General features: G+C 39.9%; 1 protein-coding gene across 7 annotated transcripts in view; it reads left to right on the top strand.

Moving 5' to 3' along the window:
• Positions 1-16,350, top strand: part of LYST (lysosomal trafficking regulator) — a 139,693-nt gene that overhangs the window by 47,354 nt on the left and 75,989 nt on the right. For all 7 annotated transcript variants that reach the window (XM_078383132.1, XM_020787105.3, XM_078383135.1 and 4 more), the window contains exons 16-23: positions 996-1,186; positions 2,510-2,755; positions 3,421-3,594; positions 5,244-5,393; positions 5,900-6,037; positions 9,871-10,069; positions 11,500-11,631; positions 15,651-16,281. In XM_078383132.1, coding sequence (XP_078239258.1) covers positions 996-1,186; positions 2,510-2,755; positions 3,421-3,594; positions 5,244-5,393; positions 5,900-6,037; positions 9,871-10,069; positions 11,500-11,631; positions 15,651-16,281 — 1,861 coding nt within the window. The remainder of the gene's footprint in view (positions 1-995; positions 1,187-2,509; positions 2,756-3,420; positions 3,595-5,243; positions 5,394-5,899; positions 6,038-9,870; positions 10,070-11,499; positions 11,632-15,650; positions 16,282-16,350) is intronic.

Here is a 16,350-nt window from a genome sequence, read left to right on the forward strand (position 1 = left end):
CACTGTTCCTTTGTATCCAAATGATGATTATAGTTTAGACTGCTTTGTGCACTAGATGTACCTTTACTCAGACAATGCGAGTCTCACACTGAGGTCATACATTTAGTTTGGACTGATGTAATGCGCATTTCAAGGAGCTCTATGAAGAGTGTGTAGAAACTTCAGATGATGTAGAATACAGCTACTAGAATGTAGACCCTTGTTTTTGGTACCATGTGACTTCCTTGTTGCAACAGCTTTGAGATTTCCAGTTGGTTTCTCGTCTCTGTTCAAAATACTGATAACTATCTTTAAAGTTCTAAATAATTCAGGGCCAGGATGCCTAAAGGATTGTGTACTCTGTGAACCTGCTTATGTACAGAGATCAGTTGAAAAGCCTTTCTTCCATGTTCCAGTTTCAGAAAACAGATGACCACCATAGGCACAGAGTGGCCTTTTAGGCCAGATGAGCGGGGTATAAATCAAATAAATAAATAAATAAATAAATTTCTAAAAAAACCAAAACAAATTAATTTGGTAAGTGCAGAGATGCTAGGGGGACACATTTGGGTTGCTGGGGGAGGGAGTGCTTGTTGCCTATTCCTGTTGTGCTGTACTGAAGTAAACTTTGATTGCACTATAGGCGTGCTGCATATCTGTCTTAGTGCAATAATTTCAAATTCAAATCTACTTTCATGGCAACAGTGCAACATATTAGACCTTAGCTTTCACATTTCATCCAGCTCTTGTGATAATGAATATTGCATGCTATTGAATTTTCTGTGGCCTACATCCATGAGTAACTGACATGTGAGTTAATTTCTTGAATGCGTACCTGGAAATCATTCATATGAGCAAGATGAAAACCAGCTCCTGTTGATCTGAGATAGCAACTATTTGAATGTTTAACAGTGTGGCACTCCCCCATTGAATGAAAATATTGGGCAGCTGTGAGGTAAGCATTATTTATTGTACATGAAGCACCACATATTAAAACACGGTATGTTTTTTCTTAGGTGCAAAAATTGGACCAGAAGAAGCATTTTATCTCTATGCTTGTGGACCGGACTTCACCTCTGTCATGCCTTGTAAATATGGCAGATCAATAACAGATTATTCCAAATACATAGATAAAGAGATTCTGCAATGTGAACAGATCAGAGAAATGTTAATGACAAAGAAAGAAGTAGATACTGGACCTTTAATTGTAAGTTTGTATTCCTAGTGCTCACTATCTTTCAATATATACTGTAGTATTTAAGTGAAGCCTTCTTCGTTCTGAAACTGAACTGAATAAAATACAGTATGTAAATAGCAGATAGTTTCTGTTCTCAATTCTGGCTTAGGTTTGATTTTCTGTATCACGTTTGACTACAGTGAGATAGCATAAAAATGGATAAGGTTGAACCATCATTTTAGAGCACACGACAGAGTGAATCTGTGAAATATAGTAGAGGAATGTAGTGGTAAGAATTTTCTGTGAAAATTCTGTCATGATACAGACCAGCAGAATATGAATAGACAAAGCAGAATGTTAAAACTAAGAAAAGTAAGATGGCTTAAATAAAGAAACGGCATAATTGGGCTAATCAATTGTGGCTTCAGTCACACAAAAATAATGGCTGTTTCTTATGAGACATACTTTAACAATATTCTGACAGCTTTTGACAATTTCTTTTTAAGGGTTACTTTTCTTGTATTTGTACTTGAAGATTTAAAAGCATACATGCATGAGCTGCTTTTGTCCTCCCATCTTTTACTTTCACTAAAGAAAGCACTGGTCCAGGAGGATGCTGGTAATATTTGCTGTTCAACTAGTTATACAACTGTACTAGCCTTGCCCATCACTATTTCATCTGTTGACTGTTACTGTTTTTCAGTTTATTGTTTATTAGTAAGATGAAATAGGGGATTAAAAAATAGATTTGCATGTGTTGCACGTTCAGAGCTGTGGGTTAGTTTTATATTGGATGCATTATTGTGCACAGGCAACTTGTGTGCTCTGTGCTGGTTTGTGCCACGTGAACTGTTCCATATTGGCTGCACACTGATGCCAAACCCAACTGATGTGTTCCAGAATGGACTTCCCTGTTGCGACCACATTGTATTAAAATTAGGGTTTCGGTCGTCCCATGCTAATCCCCTGATTTAAGTCATAAAGCTTCATTTGGATATTTACTTCCATTTTGAACTTACTATAGCTACAAGTAAAAACATCTGAAGACCAACAAAAGGAGTGAGAGGATATGTTAAAATGAAATAAGCTAAATATAAGCACCTAAGAGCTGTTCCTCATGTATTCAGATTTCTTTTGTCTTTTTCGTGAGCTTATATTTTCCCTAAGTTCATCTTCTGAGTATTGTTTCTCTACCACTGTTACATAACAGTTGCAATGTATACACAGCAGATTTCCACAAATGTTATTAAAAGTCTAGAAATGAACTGTAACACTGCCTACCACAGTAAAAGCTTAAAAGTTTAGATTGAATGTAAGCGGTAAGCTCATCAAATGTTCCCTTATGTATTTCAGGAAAGCCTTGCTGCTGTTTATGCCACTTGCTGTCCTGCTCAATACACAATCTATGAGCCAGTAATCAGACTCAAAGGTCAAGTGAAAACTGTTCCTTCTCAACGACCTTTCAGTTCAAAAGAAGTACAAAGCAATTTACCAGATCCTCATTACCTGAAAGTGCTACGGCCTTTAGAATATAAAGGTCTTCAGGGCATACTGCATGAGATTGGTGGAACTGGATCATTTGTCTTCCTATTTGCCAGGGTAAGAGGTTGAGAAAATTGCTTTGTGTATTAACACATTTGTTACGACAGACAGACCTTCAGTGTATTTTTGTTGCCTGGATATGGGAAGGCATTATAACAAAGGAAACATCCGTAACAATAGAGATTGCTTCCAGATACTTCCTAGCACAACTAATCATTGCTTTTGTGATGTAAGTGGAATTGTAGTTGAGTTTCCATATTATAGGATTTTTTTTTCTGTGTGTACATTTTACTGCAATTTGTCCACACTAGTAGATGTGACAGGATTGCTCCGATTGGGGGAAGTGGGGTTCAGTTCTCTGGAGTGGCCATTTGAAATGTAAATTCTGATAGATCCTCTTAAAAAGCAATCACACACTTATTTGTTTAAACCTATTATCCCTTCCTACCCATCATGAAATACCGAAAAACAAAGCATCTGGCATTTGCTTTGGATTGGAAGTGTTTGAGGTAAGAAAGATGATGAAGACCCTTTTTTTCAGTGGTGGCCAAGAGTGCATTTGCAGAGTTAAAGCTGGTGCATCAGCTGTGCCCATTCCTTGAGATGTCTAGTCTGGCCATGGTTACACATGCCATGGTTACACACAACAACAACAACAACAATAATAAAGATTGCAGTTGGGTTCTGTCAAATATATTTGAATCTTATTGGCTTATTTTTAGGTAGTAGAGATCAGCAACTGTGAAGAAACTCAAGCTTTAGCTCTAAAAGTTATCCTTGCCTTAACAAAACACAATCAACAGAGAATACATGAACTAGAAAATTGCCACAGCTATTCAATGATTCATCAGGTGTTGATAAAGCCCAAGTGTATTGTTGGATTTCACATACTGCAGGTAAGGTGCTCTGCTTTCCACTGATTACGATAACTATTCTTGTTTTTAGAAGCCATATTGATTGCCTGTTTTCACCTTCTCAGTGCTTCGGGCAGGTAGCAGTTTAAAACACAAATATCTATCATAATCTATTGAATCAGCTCATGTCAAGTAAAAACATGACTGCTTAAGAATTCAAAATTATTTTGAGCTGTAATACTTATAGATGAATATAAGCTTGTTTTGTTCTTCTCCCTTGCCTTTTAGATAACATTTTAAGAAATATTTGTACATGCACATCCCAAGCAATTTTTTCAGTTGTAATGTTCATTTCACTCCTTTCTCAATAGGTGTCTTTTTTTTTAATTCTCTATTCAATCGTTCTCAAATTCTGGTCTATGGTTGTTGTTGGGTTTGAACTCCTATAATACCCATTCAGTATGGCAAATAGTCAGGAATCTTAGGAATTGAAGTCTTTCCACATCTGAAGACCCCTTTTGGGGAGCCCATGTTCAGTGGTTTCCAATCTTGGATAACCCAGGTGTTCTTGGACTGCAGTTCCCAGAAGCCTTCACTCCAGCTGTTCTGGGTGGGGCTTCTAAGAATTGCAGTCCAAGAACACCTGGGTTACCCAAGATTGGGAACCACTGTTCTAGTTAATCAGTGATCAATGAAGCTACAGATAATTTAGTAGAACTGTCATTATTGCAGAGTAGGAAGACACCACCGCAAAAACTTCAAGCTGTGATTTTCTTTCAGGAATTATAGAAATTAAGACGTGGCTGTTAAATTGTGGATTCATAACTCCAAGTCGTAAATCGGCATGCCTTTATTTAGCATTCCCGGCCAACAAGATAAGGCAGAAAGAAACTTTGTAAAAAAACACACACACATTTAAAATGTGCAAAAGCTGTTTCCACTCCTACACTCACTATATAACTTTTAGGTTTCAGTGTTTTGTGATATTAAAAGAGCAATGTTAGGATAATATGTACCCCAGGTGACTTTGATAACAAGAGGAGTCACTGTCCCCTATTCCATATCTCCTCAGTTAACCAAAATGATGCAAATCTGGATCCCTAGTTCATCCTTTGAGAACTCAAGTACGGGCATACAGGGATAATATTTGAGTGGAATTTATTTAGATTGTCAAGAAGGAAAACAAAAAAGAAATCAAGATAAAGCAGTCACAAATCACACTCATGAGCATGAGATATCAAAGAGAAAAGAAGGTGGGGCTGGCCTGGGTTCCTTAACTTTGAGAATAAAACAGCCCAACGTAGGGACAACTAAAAGGATACCCCAGGGTCCAATTATATCCAATTATAAATGAATTCAGCTCCTTACTGCAGGTCCTTCATTACGTTAATTATCTATATGACTGTTGTGGGTTTTTCGGGCTCTTTGGCCGTGTTCTGAAGGTTGTTCTTCCTAATGTTTCGCCAGTCTTTGTGGCCGGCATCTTCAGAGGACAGCGCTCTGCTTTAGAGCAAAAACTCTAACGTGCTGCTTATGAATGTGGCAAACTATAACCAAAGTGTCCAAATCTGCTGGAGCTTTCCTGCCTTGGCAAGAGTTTTTATCACTGGTGTAACTTGGTGTATATGCTGGATGTGAAAGACATTTTTGTTGTTATTTTCAACACTAATGTTTTTAATATCGTTTTAAAGACTCTCCTTGCAGGATGTTGCAGTGAGAAGATGGTTCATCTGACTGAGAATGGGCAAGTTGTCCTTGATGTAGAGTCCAGAGCCATAATCCAAGATGTTAAATTGTTGGAAGAGTTGCTACTTGATTGGAAGATATGGTCCAAATCCCAGGTGATTTGCACACATCAGAAAATTATTATTAATGGTCATTAAATGTTTCTCCATTACATCTAGAAATGTTTGGCTACTTTACAGATTAAAAAGCTATTAAAATGAATATTTTTAAAGTAATAATGTTAAATGTGTATTAGTTATTCCCCTTTTCTTTTATGATTTTTCAGTAAACCCTTAGAACAGGTTGGAGATGTCTCTGGTAACATAGGTCATGCTAAAATTGATTTAAAATTTAGTTAGAAGATTTGGTTAGAAGGATAATTATAATCTCATGTTTTCTGTTGTGTGAAATATGAGCCATCCATACATATGTGACCATAAGATACTTTCCCTTACCATTACTAAGAATGAAAGAATCTTATTTTGGAGCATTTGGGATGTGCTGCTACATACTATGCTTACATCATTAATCAGTATTGTCAATACAACAATTATGGTGGCCTGCTTCTTACTTGTTTGTGATTTTTGTGTGTGTTAAGCCTGTTACTATTTCTGTTTTGTAGCAAGGTGTTTGGGAAATGCTCTTATCAGCTCTGGAAATACTTATCCAAGATAATCATTGGCAGCAGATGTTTAACATTAAGCAACTTCTCAAAGCTCGGATTGTGCATCATTTCCTACGGATGTGTCAGGTTCTGCAGGTACTACATTAAAAGTTTAGCTTTGATGGTAGTGGATGCTAATCTTTTGTAACATTGAATGTGTACATTATGTATCACTCATGTAAGCCACCCCGAGTAGACTTTGTCTAGGGGGGCGGGGTAAAAGTCCAATAAAAGTAAAGTAAAAGTGAAGTTTCCAACCACTGCTCAATGCAGGAATCCAAATCAAAATATAATGTTTCACATATTTTGTTCATTTCTCTAGATGTCATGCTCACAAACTTCTTTGAGCCCTGAGTATAAAGGTACAATGGTGCCTTGCAAGACGAATTTAATTCATTCTGCGGTTAATGTTGTCTTGTGAAAAATTCGTCTTGCAAAACACGTTTTCCCATAGGAATGCATTGAAATCCAATTAATGTGTTCCTATGGGCAAAAAAAGTCAGAACAAAGTCAAATTTGGTTTACAAAGGGTTTATTAAGTGCTCTTTAAGCCATATATATTGTGCAGATGATTTTAAAAATTTCAATCGAAGAACTTTAACTTTTTAAACATCATAAAAAAACATTTAAAAATCAGCAAACATGAGGCAGGATCAAAAAACTGAAGATATTCATCTTGCGAAGCACGGCCATAGGAACATTTGTCTTGCGAGTCATCAACGCCCACCCATCCACCATTGCCAAAACCATTTGTTTTTTGCCCTGCAAGGCATTTGTCTTGCGAGGCATCACTGTATTACAAACAGTGGTTATCCTGAACATAAAAATAATGAGAAGCTCTCAAAAAATGAAAGCCATTATTTTCTTGATCTGTTGGTATAGCTTTCAATTTGACTCTCAAGAGACCATTGTACATCAATGGTAACACACCACAAAAATGTGTTACAGCAGTCTTCAGAGGGTTCTTCTTCGTGATCTCTGAATGCACACTAATGGGTTTAGTCTGCGCTTGTGCAGAGGTTTCCGGAATCTTCTAGAGCTTAAACATTGTTTGCTAGGACCGCCCCCACAGTACGCATGATCCGCCCATCCTGGCAAGTGTCTCAGTTCCCTTTGCTGCCACTGAGTTTTATTCTCTCCGACGAGCTCTGTTCACTAGCGTGTTCAAAAGGGACTTCTGTGAGATCTTTCCTGTTCTACCTCCCTTGTCGCCCCTCCTCCCTCCCTAGTCCCCCTTTTTATCCCTCTTTCTTGTTTTTTGCTAGTTTATGGCCTCCTCCGCACTGTGTAAATGGTGTACTTTGTGCCTTAGTAAAATCCCCTTTACTGATGGCCATGACACTTGTCTCTTTTGCCTTGGCGAATCCCATCAGCCAGCCTCTTGCTCCATTTGCAAGAAATTTACTAAACAAGCTCTTAAATTGAGACAGCAACATTTATGATCTTATTTGTGGAAAAGATCTCTTTGCCCTACTTTGGCTATGGGGCCCGCACAGCTGCCTCTAGCTCAATTACCATCTCCGGATGCTTCAGTGGCCTCCTCGGTTAAGTCTAAATCTAAAGCGAAACTGCCTTCCAAACCTGGGGCGGGTGGCTCGACTCCTAAGTTGACACTGGTACTGAAGTCTCCTTCGGTACTAGACCAGCCGTCAAAACTGAAGAAGCCCTAAGAAGTCGTAACCTACTTTACAATCCTCTAAACATCAAAAGGATAAAGTGCCCTCTTCGGTCCCTATTCAGTACCAACAGACCATTTGTGTTGGCTTAGTCTCCATCGAGGGTGATGACTATCTTCCCCCACCTTCTGGACAACTGCCATCTCTCTTACTGGCACAGTCCCCTTCACTGGCTAATACTTCTCTTGAGGTTACTGTACTTCCTTGATATGACCACTCAAGCCCTTCGGGTTAATCCGTCTCTGTCAGTCAGATTCAGAGTCGAACTTGCCTGATGGGGTAGGTCTCTTTGATACCAAAATGGATGAGATTCTTGACAATCTCCAGTCTTCCCAACATTCCATATCTCCTCACTCAAAATCACAGCTTAACCTTTAACCCTGATCTTCACACACTCCACCTTACAGCATGGAGGATTCACCCACTGTAGCTGCTATTTTGGGAAGTGCGAGAAACCCCGCTACCACCCAATTATACACATCAAGTTTGCGTCTCAATATCATCTCCCTACTGCACCTACAACGCTTCACGCTGTACTCCAGTTTCTTACTCACTTATTCAATAAACATCTCTATCTACACTCAAGGTCTATCTATCAGCTATAATAACCCATCAACCACACAGTTTGGACTCCACTACGCTTTTTCAGCATCCTACCATGAAACAGTTTCTTAAGGGGGCGTCCAACCTCAAACCTACGAGGACACTTCCTCCTCCGCAATGGTCCTTGCACACCATCCTTCACCAGCTTACGCTGTCTCTATTTGAACCCCTTGCCACGACTTCCGACCATCTCTTGGCTCTCAAAACTCTTCCTGGTGGCCATTACCTCTGCTCGTAGAGCCTCAGAAATTGCTGCTCTCTGTATAGATCCTCCATTTCTTCAATTTCACCCCAATAAAGACACCCTTTACCCGGATATCTCTTTCCTCCCTAAAGTTGTCTCCAAATTCCATCTTAAATAGCCTATTGTCTTACCTTCATTTTTTTCCATCACCAATACTGACTAGACCGTTCTCTCCATCTCTTGGACATTCGTATAACACTGGCTTTCTATGTTTCCAGCACTGCTTCTTTCCGCAAGTCTCAATGACTATTTCCCCACACTTACCACATAGGGGATCCCTTTTCTCTTCCAAGGCCTTATCTAAATGGATTGTGGCGACCATACGCCTTGCGTATCAGTTAGCCAAAAATCCTCTTCCTGTTGGAATTAAGGCTCATTCCACGAGAGCAATGGTTGCCTCTACGGCATTCCTTGAAGGTGTTTCTGTCCCTGACATCTGCAGGGCTGCCACATGGTCCACTCTGTCCACCTTTGCCACCCATTATTGTTTAGAACTCCGGGCAAAGCCTGACTCAGCATTTGGACAAGCGGCCTTATCAGCTGTTCTTCTGTGACGTCCCTCATCGGAGCAGGTAAGCTTGTTAATCACCCATTAGTGTACATTCACAGAGAACATGAAAAAGAAAGAGAAGTTACGTACTTACCGTAACTCTGCCTTTTCAAGTGGTCAACTGTGAATTCACGTATTCTGCCCATCCTCCCCTCTGTCCATCACGTCGCACAATTTTTACACAGAGGCAGACTTTGTGGGAACTGAGGCACTTGCCAGGTTGGGCGGACCATGTACACTGCGGGGGCAGCCCTTACGGTGAACCTCTCTTTTCTAATGTTTCTAGGCTATAGATCCTCATGTCTCACTGTGATCTGCTCAGTAGATGTTCATTAACTGTATCTGAAATGTGTGTGAGAGGCTTGATCACAAAATTGCTCAGGGTTTTGTTGGAACAAGGAGGGAAAGAGTTTATGGTAGAGTTTATATCTGTAGCTTTGCAGCCCTGCACACTATGATGTCCATATTTTCAGCACATTGCCTTTATCACAGCATTCATTCTGAAATTCTTATGTTTCAGGTACCAGTCTAATTCCCTAGTCCTTCTATAAATCTAAGATTTTGAAGAGGCAGGGGGTCTAGGCCAATCTTCTGCCTTGCAAGAAATGTAAACACCCCACAGAACATTTTCCAGCCAAAGTTTAAAAATAGTAAATTATAGTTACAGTTATGCATGTTATTGTAACTTTTCCTTCTTCTTTAGAGATACCTGTATCCCAAGAGTGTGCATAGTCTGTAAAACTGGGGAAAGTTCATAAGATACAATGCCTTTTTCTGTGTACATTCCTGTACACGAACTAGTAACTATATAGGAATCTGTTTTTTCAGTTACATATCTCTGTGTTGAACCCCCCAGGAGCACAAAGACGAACATCTCACATCTATGCCTACAGAGGTTTGCACATCGTATGTGAAAATAATTGAAGAAGTGCTTGGATCTCCACCAGACCTGGAATTGCTGACACTGATTTTCAGTTTCCTCTTAGCAGTTCACCCTGCTACAAATACATATGTTTGTCACAATCCCAGAGATTTCTACTTTTCCCTGCACATAGGTAGATTTTTTAAAAACAATCTGAACTAGGGAATGCTAATGTTCACTGCTACAGAAACAATAATTTGCCTTCTCATCTTTTCAACCCTCCGTGTCCCTTCCCTGCCTGTTCTATTGGGTCCCTCAATCCTTTGGAGCAAATTTGTGAGCTGGGAAGGAGCAGTGCATTCCACTCCTATGGTACCTGACATTTCACTGGGGAAGGACATCTAGTTGGATCCTAATGTAACTATAAAATCTTTGGTGCCAATGCCATTAATTTGCATACCACCCTAAGTGTATTTGTTACTACAAATCTTCCCGACTGTATCTCAAGCTTTGGTTTCATGACATTTGTTGTTCAGACCCTTATTTCTATCATCTTAATGTCAGAAAACTTCACAACCAGTTTAAAACAATGGATTTGAGAAGTATTGAGTAATTGTAAAGCCTGCAAAACATTTACAACTATGTATCCAGTTTTAGAACTGGTGCTAGAAAATGAGTTATTCAAGGATCCACCTGGCTCTGTAACCTTGGAAACCAGCTGTGGCATGAAATTTCATAAGCAAAGCTTTACTGCACCGAGAATCTTTCCTGCAAGCTTTTATGCTATTGTTGGTCATTTAGGACCATTCTATTAATGTGAAAATACACCAGGAAGAGTGGCTTTATCACTGTATCCATATAGGGAAGTAATAATGTACAAGCTAGCACTGCCATGAATTTTTTTTGTTGCTTTTCTGCAAAAGAGTATTTTTGTTAGCTTTCATTTCGTATGGATTGCCATTTGAAAGCTGAATGCCACATCAGGTTATATATTAGTCTTTCCATATGACTGCCTTCATTTTTACCTTAGCTCTGGGTATATTCTAGTGCATTCGATACAGAAACTTCTTTATTCATTCCAGTGGGAGAATTACAGACGTAGCTATATACTGCTTGCTGTAGGCAGAAAGTTGCATTTGTATTGCAATGAATGACAAATTTATAGATTTTTTAAAAAATGAATTCTGACTGTTATGAATTGTGAATTTGGGATTCTTTCTGTTTTCTGATATAACTCCTCTTCTGCAGTTTAAGTAATTAATATTTATCCATAAGTACGTTTCTATGAACTGAATGGCTTACTGCCAAGGATTTTTGCATAAAGCGTGTAAATAAACACTAACAATACAATTTTTTGCACACCTGATAATAAGTGTCACAAACTCCATAGGACATACTTATATGTGTGTATAGGATTGTATGTCTGTGACTCCCTGTTAAAACCTAAAGGGAAAGTCATCTCATTTTGATGCCTTTTAGGATTAGCATAACAATTGCTGGCAATCATAATGTTTATTCAAATATGCACTAGTGGATTACATGTGTTGTTTATAGGCTAGTCATTTGTGTCTAATTTTGTTGCAAGAAGTGAAATCTTGTTGAGATATTGTTTGTTTTTTCTAGATGGCAATATTTTTCAAGAGAAGGTTCAATCAATCATGTACTTGAGAAATTCTAGCAGTGGTGGAAAATCTGTTGATAGCCCAGCTTTGGCTGTTACATGTCCAACTGGATTTTCTGCTACATGTCAAGATGGTAAGTCATGTCTGTGCATTCTTAGTGACAAGGTTATTGCTAATGGCAGCAAATAGAAATAGAGGCAGATTATAGGAAGCAGTTGGTAGCATCAATAACATGCAACATCCCTGTGTTATTTGTAGGCATCTTGCTCTCAGAAGAATTGGATTAAATTGAAAATGGGATAGTGAGTGAAGCATATACATGCCTGAAAGATTATCAGGTGTGTGCATGTAATTTGGGAAATTTGCTTAAAATATTTCATCTCTAGTGCTTGCTTCTTGGTGAAATTTCAAAAGATATTTAAAATGGCACAGATTATACTGTGTTCATGACCATCTTGGAACATTTTCAGTTAGCACTTTTGAATATTCATTTTTACACTTCTGGTGTTGCTCCCTGGTGGACTGAAGCATTATTTGGAAAACATGTGTGATATCATTTTTACTTTGAGGCAAAATGTGCTTGCACTAATGCTTTGTTCTTAAACCAATTAGCAGACTATATTTAGCTGAAATTTATTAAAGTGCAGCAGGAAACTAGCCAGAAAAAGAGTCTTTCTCCATCACCATCATTTAAGCATTACAAGCAGCAGCCTTGCAACCCTATGTATAGGCCTTTATTTGTGTATTAGAGCTCTTACTTAGAGGCTAATGTTATGTACAGATGTTTGTAACAAAGCTGCATCCTCCCATCTCCTCAAAGTAATCCTCCTTTTCAGCATACCCTTTTGAAAGAGGTGTGCTTCAAACTTGGGTGAAGCATGAATCAAAAACAGAACTGGCTGTTGTTGATAGATCTGAGAGGTATGAACTGAAGCAGGACATATCTCAACCTGATTATTCCTAAAGATCCATTAGGAATTTGGGGGGGGGGGACACAGAGATACAGACAGTGTGTGTCCCCCTCCCACTATTGATATATTTTCTGTATAGGAAAATGTGAGGAGCAGGGGAGAGGGAGTGAGGAGACATGATAGTTTGCCAAGCTTGGAAAGTTAAAAGTAATAGGTACTTGGTATTGTTCTTTAGTTACACCACCTTTTCTGAAACTAATCTTTTACTCTTCTGTTTCTTAAAAGTTATTAAAATAATACTTTTAGTTAATAAAGCAAATTGGTAAGGTGCAAGCTGGTGGCCTGTGTTGCAAAACACACTCTCCTGCTCAGTAGCCACAATGGAGCACAAGGCAACAGCACAAACTAGCACTTGAACCATGTGATTGTCATCCTCCAGCATTTAGTGAGGCTACTTATAATCGTAACCATAAAAGAAAGTTTCAGTAAAAGTAACACTGTGAAAGGTGTTCATTTGACACACATTGAGTTATAATCCCAATGTAATGTAATCATACTTCCATTATTAGCAAGGGAAAAAGGAATTAATTACATTGTTAACTTTCAAGCTCACAATGAGTAGGTTTACCATAAGGACATATAATTAATAAGTTGCATTCTACCCACAAAACTGTGGGTCGCCCTGTGTGATGACCTACTGAGGGAGGCCGACAGGGGCAAAGTGTCCCTGCTGGTCCTCCTCGACATCTCAGCAGCCTTCGATACCATTGACCACGGTATCCTCCTGGGGAGGCTCTCCGAGTTGGGAACTGGGGGCCTTGCTCTGGCCTGGCTCCGTTCCTTCTTGGAGGACCGTCCCCAGAGAGTACAGCTTGGGGAGAGCGTCTCGGCCCCGTGGAATCTCAATTGTGGGGTTCCACAGGGGTCGATCATCTCCCCAATGCTGTTTAACATCTACATGAGGCCGCTGGGTGGGGTCATCAGGGGGTGTGGAGCCCGGTGTCATCAGTATGCTGATGATACTCAGCTCTACATCTCCTTTCCACCTACCGCAGGGGATGCCGTTCTGTCCTTTCAGCGCTGCCTGGGGACCTTACTGCAATGGATGCAGGAGAACGGGCTGAGGCTGAACCCGGACAAGACGGAGGTGCTAAGGGTGGGTGCCCCACAGTCGGGAGTTTGGGAAACTCCCTCTCTTTTGGGGGGGTGACCCTTCCTGCGAAGGATGGGGTACGCAGCTTGGGGATCCATCTCGACCCGGCGCTCACTATGGAATCCCAGGTGGCGTCGGTGGTCCGAACCGCCTTCTACCATCTCAGGCGGGTAGCCCAGCTGCGGCCCTATCTTGATGTTGGGGCGCTCACCACTTTGGTGCACGCGCTCGTAATCTCAAGATTAGACTACTGTAATGCGCTCTACGTGGGGCTGCCTTTGAGGCTGCTGCGGAAACTACAGGTGGTGCAGAATGCGGCGGCCAGACTTCTCAGTGGAGTGAAAAAATTCCAACATATTTCACCCACTCTGGCCACTCTGCATTGGCTGCCCATCCGATTCCGCATCGACTTCAAAGTGTTGATGCTTACGTATAAAGCCCTAAACGGTTTAGGGCCTCGATATTTGGCGGAACGCCTTCTACCACCACGATCTACCTGTGTCACTCGCGCGAGCCAGGAGGTGAGGCTGAGGAGCCTAACACCGAGGGAGGCCCGGAAGGAAAAGACAAGAAATCGGGCCTTCTCGGCGGTGGCTCCTCGCCTCTGGAATAACTTCCCCCTGATATTCGCGCGGCCCCCTCGCTGGGTATTTTCAAAAAGCAACTAAAAACACTGATGTTTCGGCAGGTCTTTCCCCCCCCCAGCTAATTCCTGACTCCTCTTTCCTTTTCTCCCCTCATGTTTTATCCAATTGTTGAAAGTTTCTCTTTGTAAAATGGTTTTTATTATTGTTGTCCCCTCTGTTGTGAGCCACCTAGAGTGGTCAACCGACTAGATAGGCGGGATATTAAATAAATAAATAAATAAATAAATAAATAAATAAATAAATAAATAAATAAATAAATAAATAAATAAATAAATAAAAAATGTGGCACTACATTCCTCAGCAATAATTCAAAATGACTTTTTACATTTATTGGTCAAATGCAACTACAACTCTTCAAGAGATCCATAATTTCCAGGGCAGAAAAGGCAAGCACAATGATAGGAAGATACCTGTGTAAAAAGACTAATACATTTGAATGAAGTATTTCTGATCTATAAGAAGACAAGTTAGAAAAATCCTTGTAATGGTATACAACAAACTGAAATTTCTGTCTGACTGGCCTCTTCATTTTATCCTCTAGGTTTTTCAGTTTTTAGTTTTTATGTGAAGAATCTTTCCCTTACTGTAGTGTCTTAATTTGCTGCTCAATATTTCTGTGTTCCAGGACATCAGTTTGTTCTATTGGTATCACTGGAAATTCCTTGTTAGGAACGGTTGTGTATGTCCTTTCATTCATTCATTCATTCATTCATTCATGCATTCATGCATTCATGCATTCATGCATTCATGCATTCATGCATTCATGCATTCATTCATGCATTCATGCATTCATGCATTCATTCATTTGACTTGTATGCTGGCCACACTCTGCAAGAGTCTCTGGGCAGCTTTCAACATCACTTTAAAACAGTTTAGTTTTAAAAAGACACATTAAAAACCAATATGGTTACAATAAAAAAACCCAATAAATGTTATCCTTACATAAAATTTGTTTTCCTACTTGCCTTGTAATAATTCCTATAGACATTAGCTTTGGTCCGAATAACATAACAGAAACAGTGGTTGGGCAAAGGTGAGGTGGAACATGTGACTTCTTCTAGGCTCTGGCAGAGCTCTGGTGTACATGACACATTAATTTCTGTCAAATTAAGTGGATGTGATAGTGATATTTGGAAAGGAGGAGCATTATTCAGAGTGGAATTGGCTGCTGATGAACAAGGAAAGCTGTAAGTGTGTAAGTGAATCTAGTAATAGATGAAAACAGAACACTCTTAGATTTTCTCCAGAAGCAATTTTCAAATCTGATGCAGGAATAGTGATGTCTTTGTTTTGTAATTACCATTTTAATTCTGAATCAGTTTTAAGAAATTAGATTTTCTCCAGAAGCAATTTTCAAATCTGATGCAGGAACAGTGATGTCTTTGTTTTGTAATTACCATTTTTATTCCCTTTTATTCATTTCCTATTCTTGTTTCATCAGGAACATATTCTTCCGAAATAATTGGATCACATGCAGTAGTTTCTCAAGCAACCAGACGGCTCTGTAAAAGCCTACCAGCATCTCCTACTACTTCTCCAGAAGCACATCAAAAAGGGTTCAGTGGGACTCTGGGCAGGAGTGTTGAAAACATCCCTGTAGTGAGAGACACAGACCTATCTGAGCTGCTGCAAAAAAATAACTTTGTAAAGAACTTGGAAGCCATAGAAAGGAGGCAAGAGGAACATTTAATTAGCAGTTGTGAGTCTGCAGAAACAGTTGTAGAGGTGAAAGAATTAACTGAGACGTTAAATATTACAAAGCAAGAGACAGAACTGTCAAACGAAACCCCTGAGGACCAAGGAGAAAGTGCAGAAGTGAAGCCCAGTGAAGACAACACTGGTCCTGAATCATTTCTCAGGCGTCCTGACAACCTGAAGGGGTTGTCTCCCTTTCAGAGAAATCTCAGCAATTTTGCAGGCTTCGGATTAGACTTTTCTCTCCAAAGTGGATCTGCTATTGCTCGGTGGCCAAGCCTGGCTGATAAGGGTTTGCCTTCTGAAGACTGGGAACATCTTGCTTTTTCATCATCTAGTGAACCGGCTCTTCAGGAACCTGAAAGTGCTGTTGATAGGTATGTACAGTGGTGCCTCGACTGACGAAATTAATCTGTATTGGAACGGTGGCCGCAACTCGAAACCTT

The sequence above is a fragment of the Pogona vitticeps genome, chromosome 1 (assembly GCF_051106095.1).
Source record: "Pogona vitticeps strain Pit_001003342236 chromosome 1, PviZW2.1, whole genome shotgun sequence".
In the NCBI taxonomy this organism is placed as follows: domain Eukaryota; kingdom Metazoa; phylum Chordata; class Lepidosauria; order Squamata; family Agamidae; genus Pogona; species Pogona vitticeps.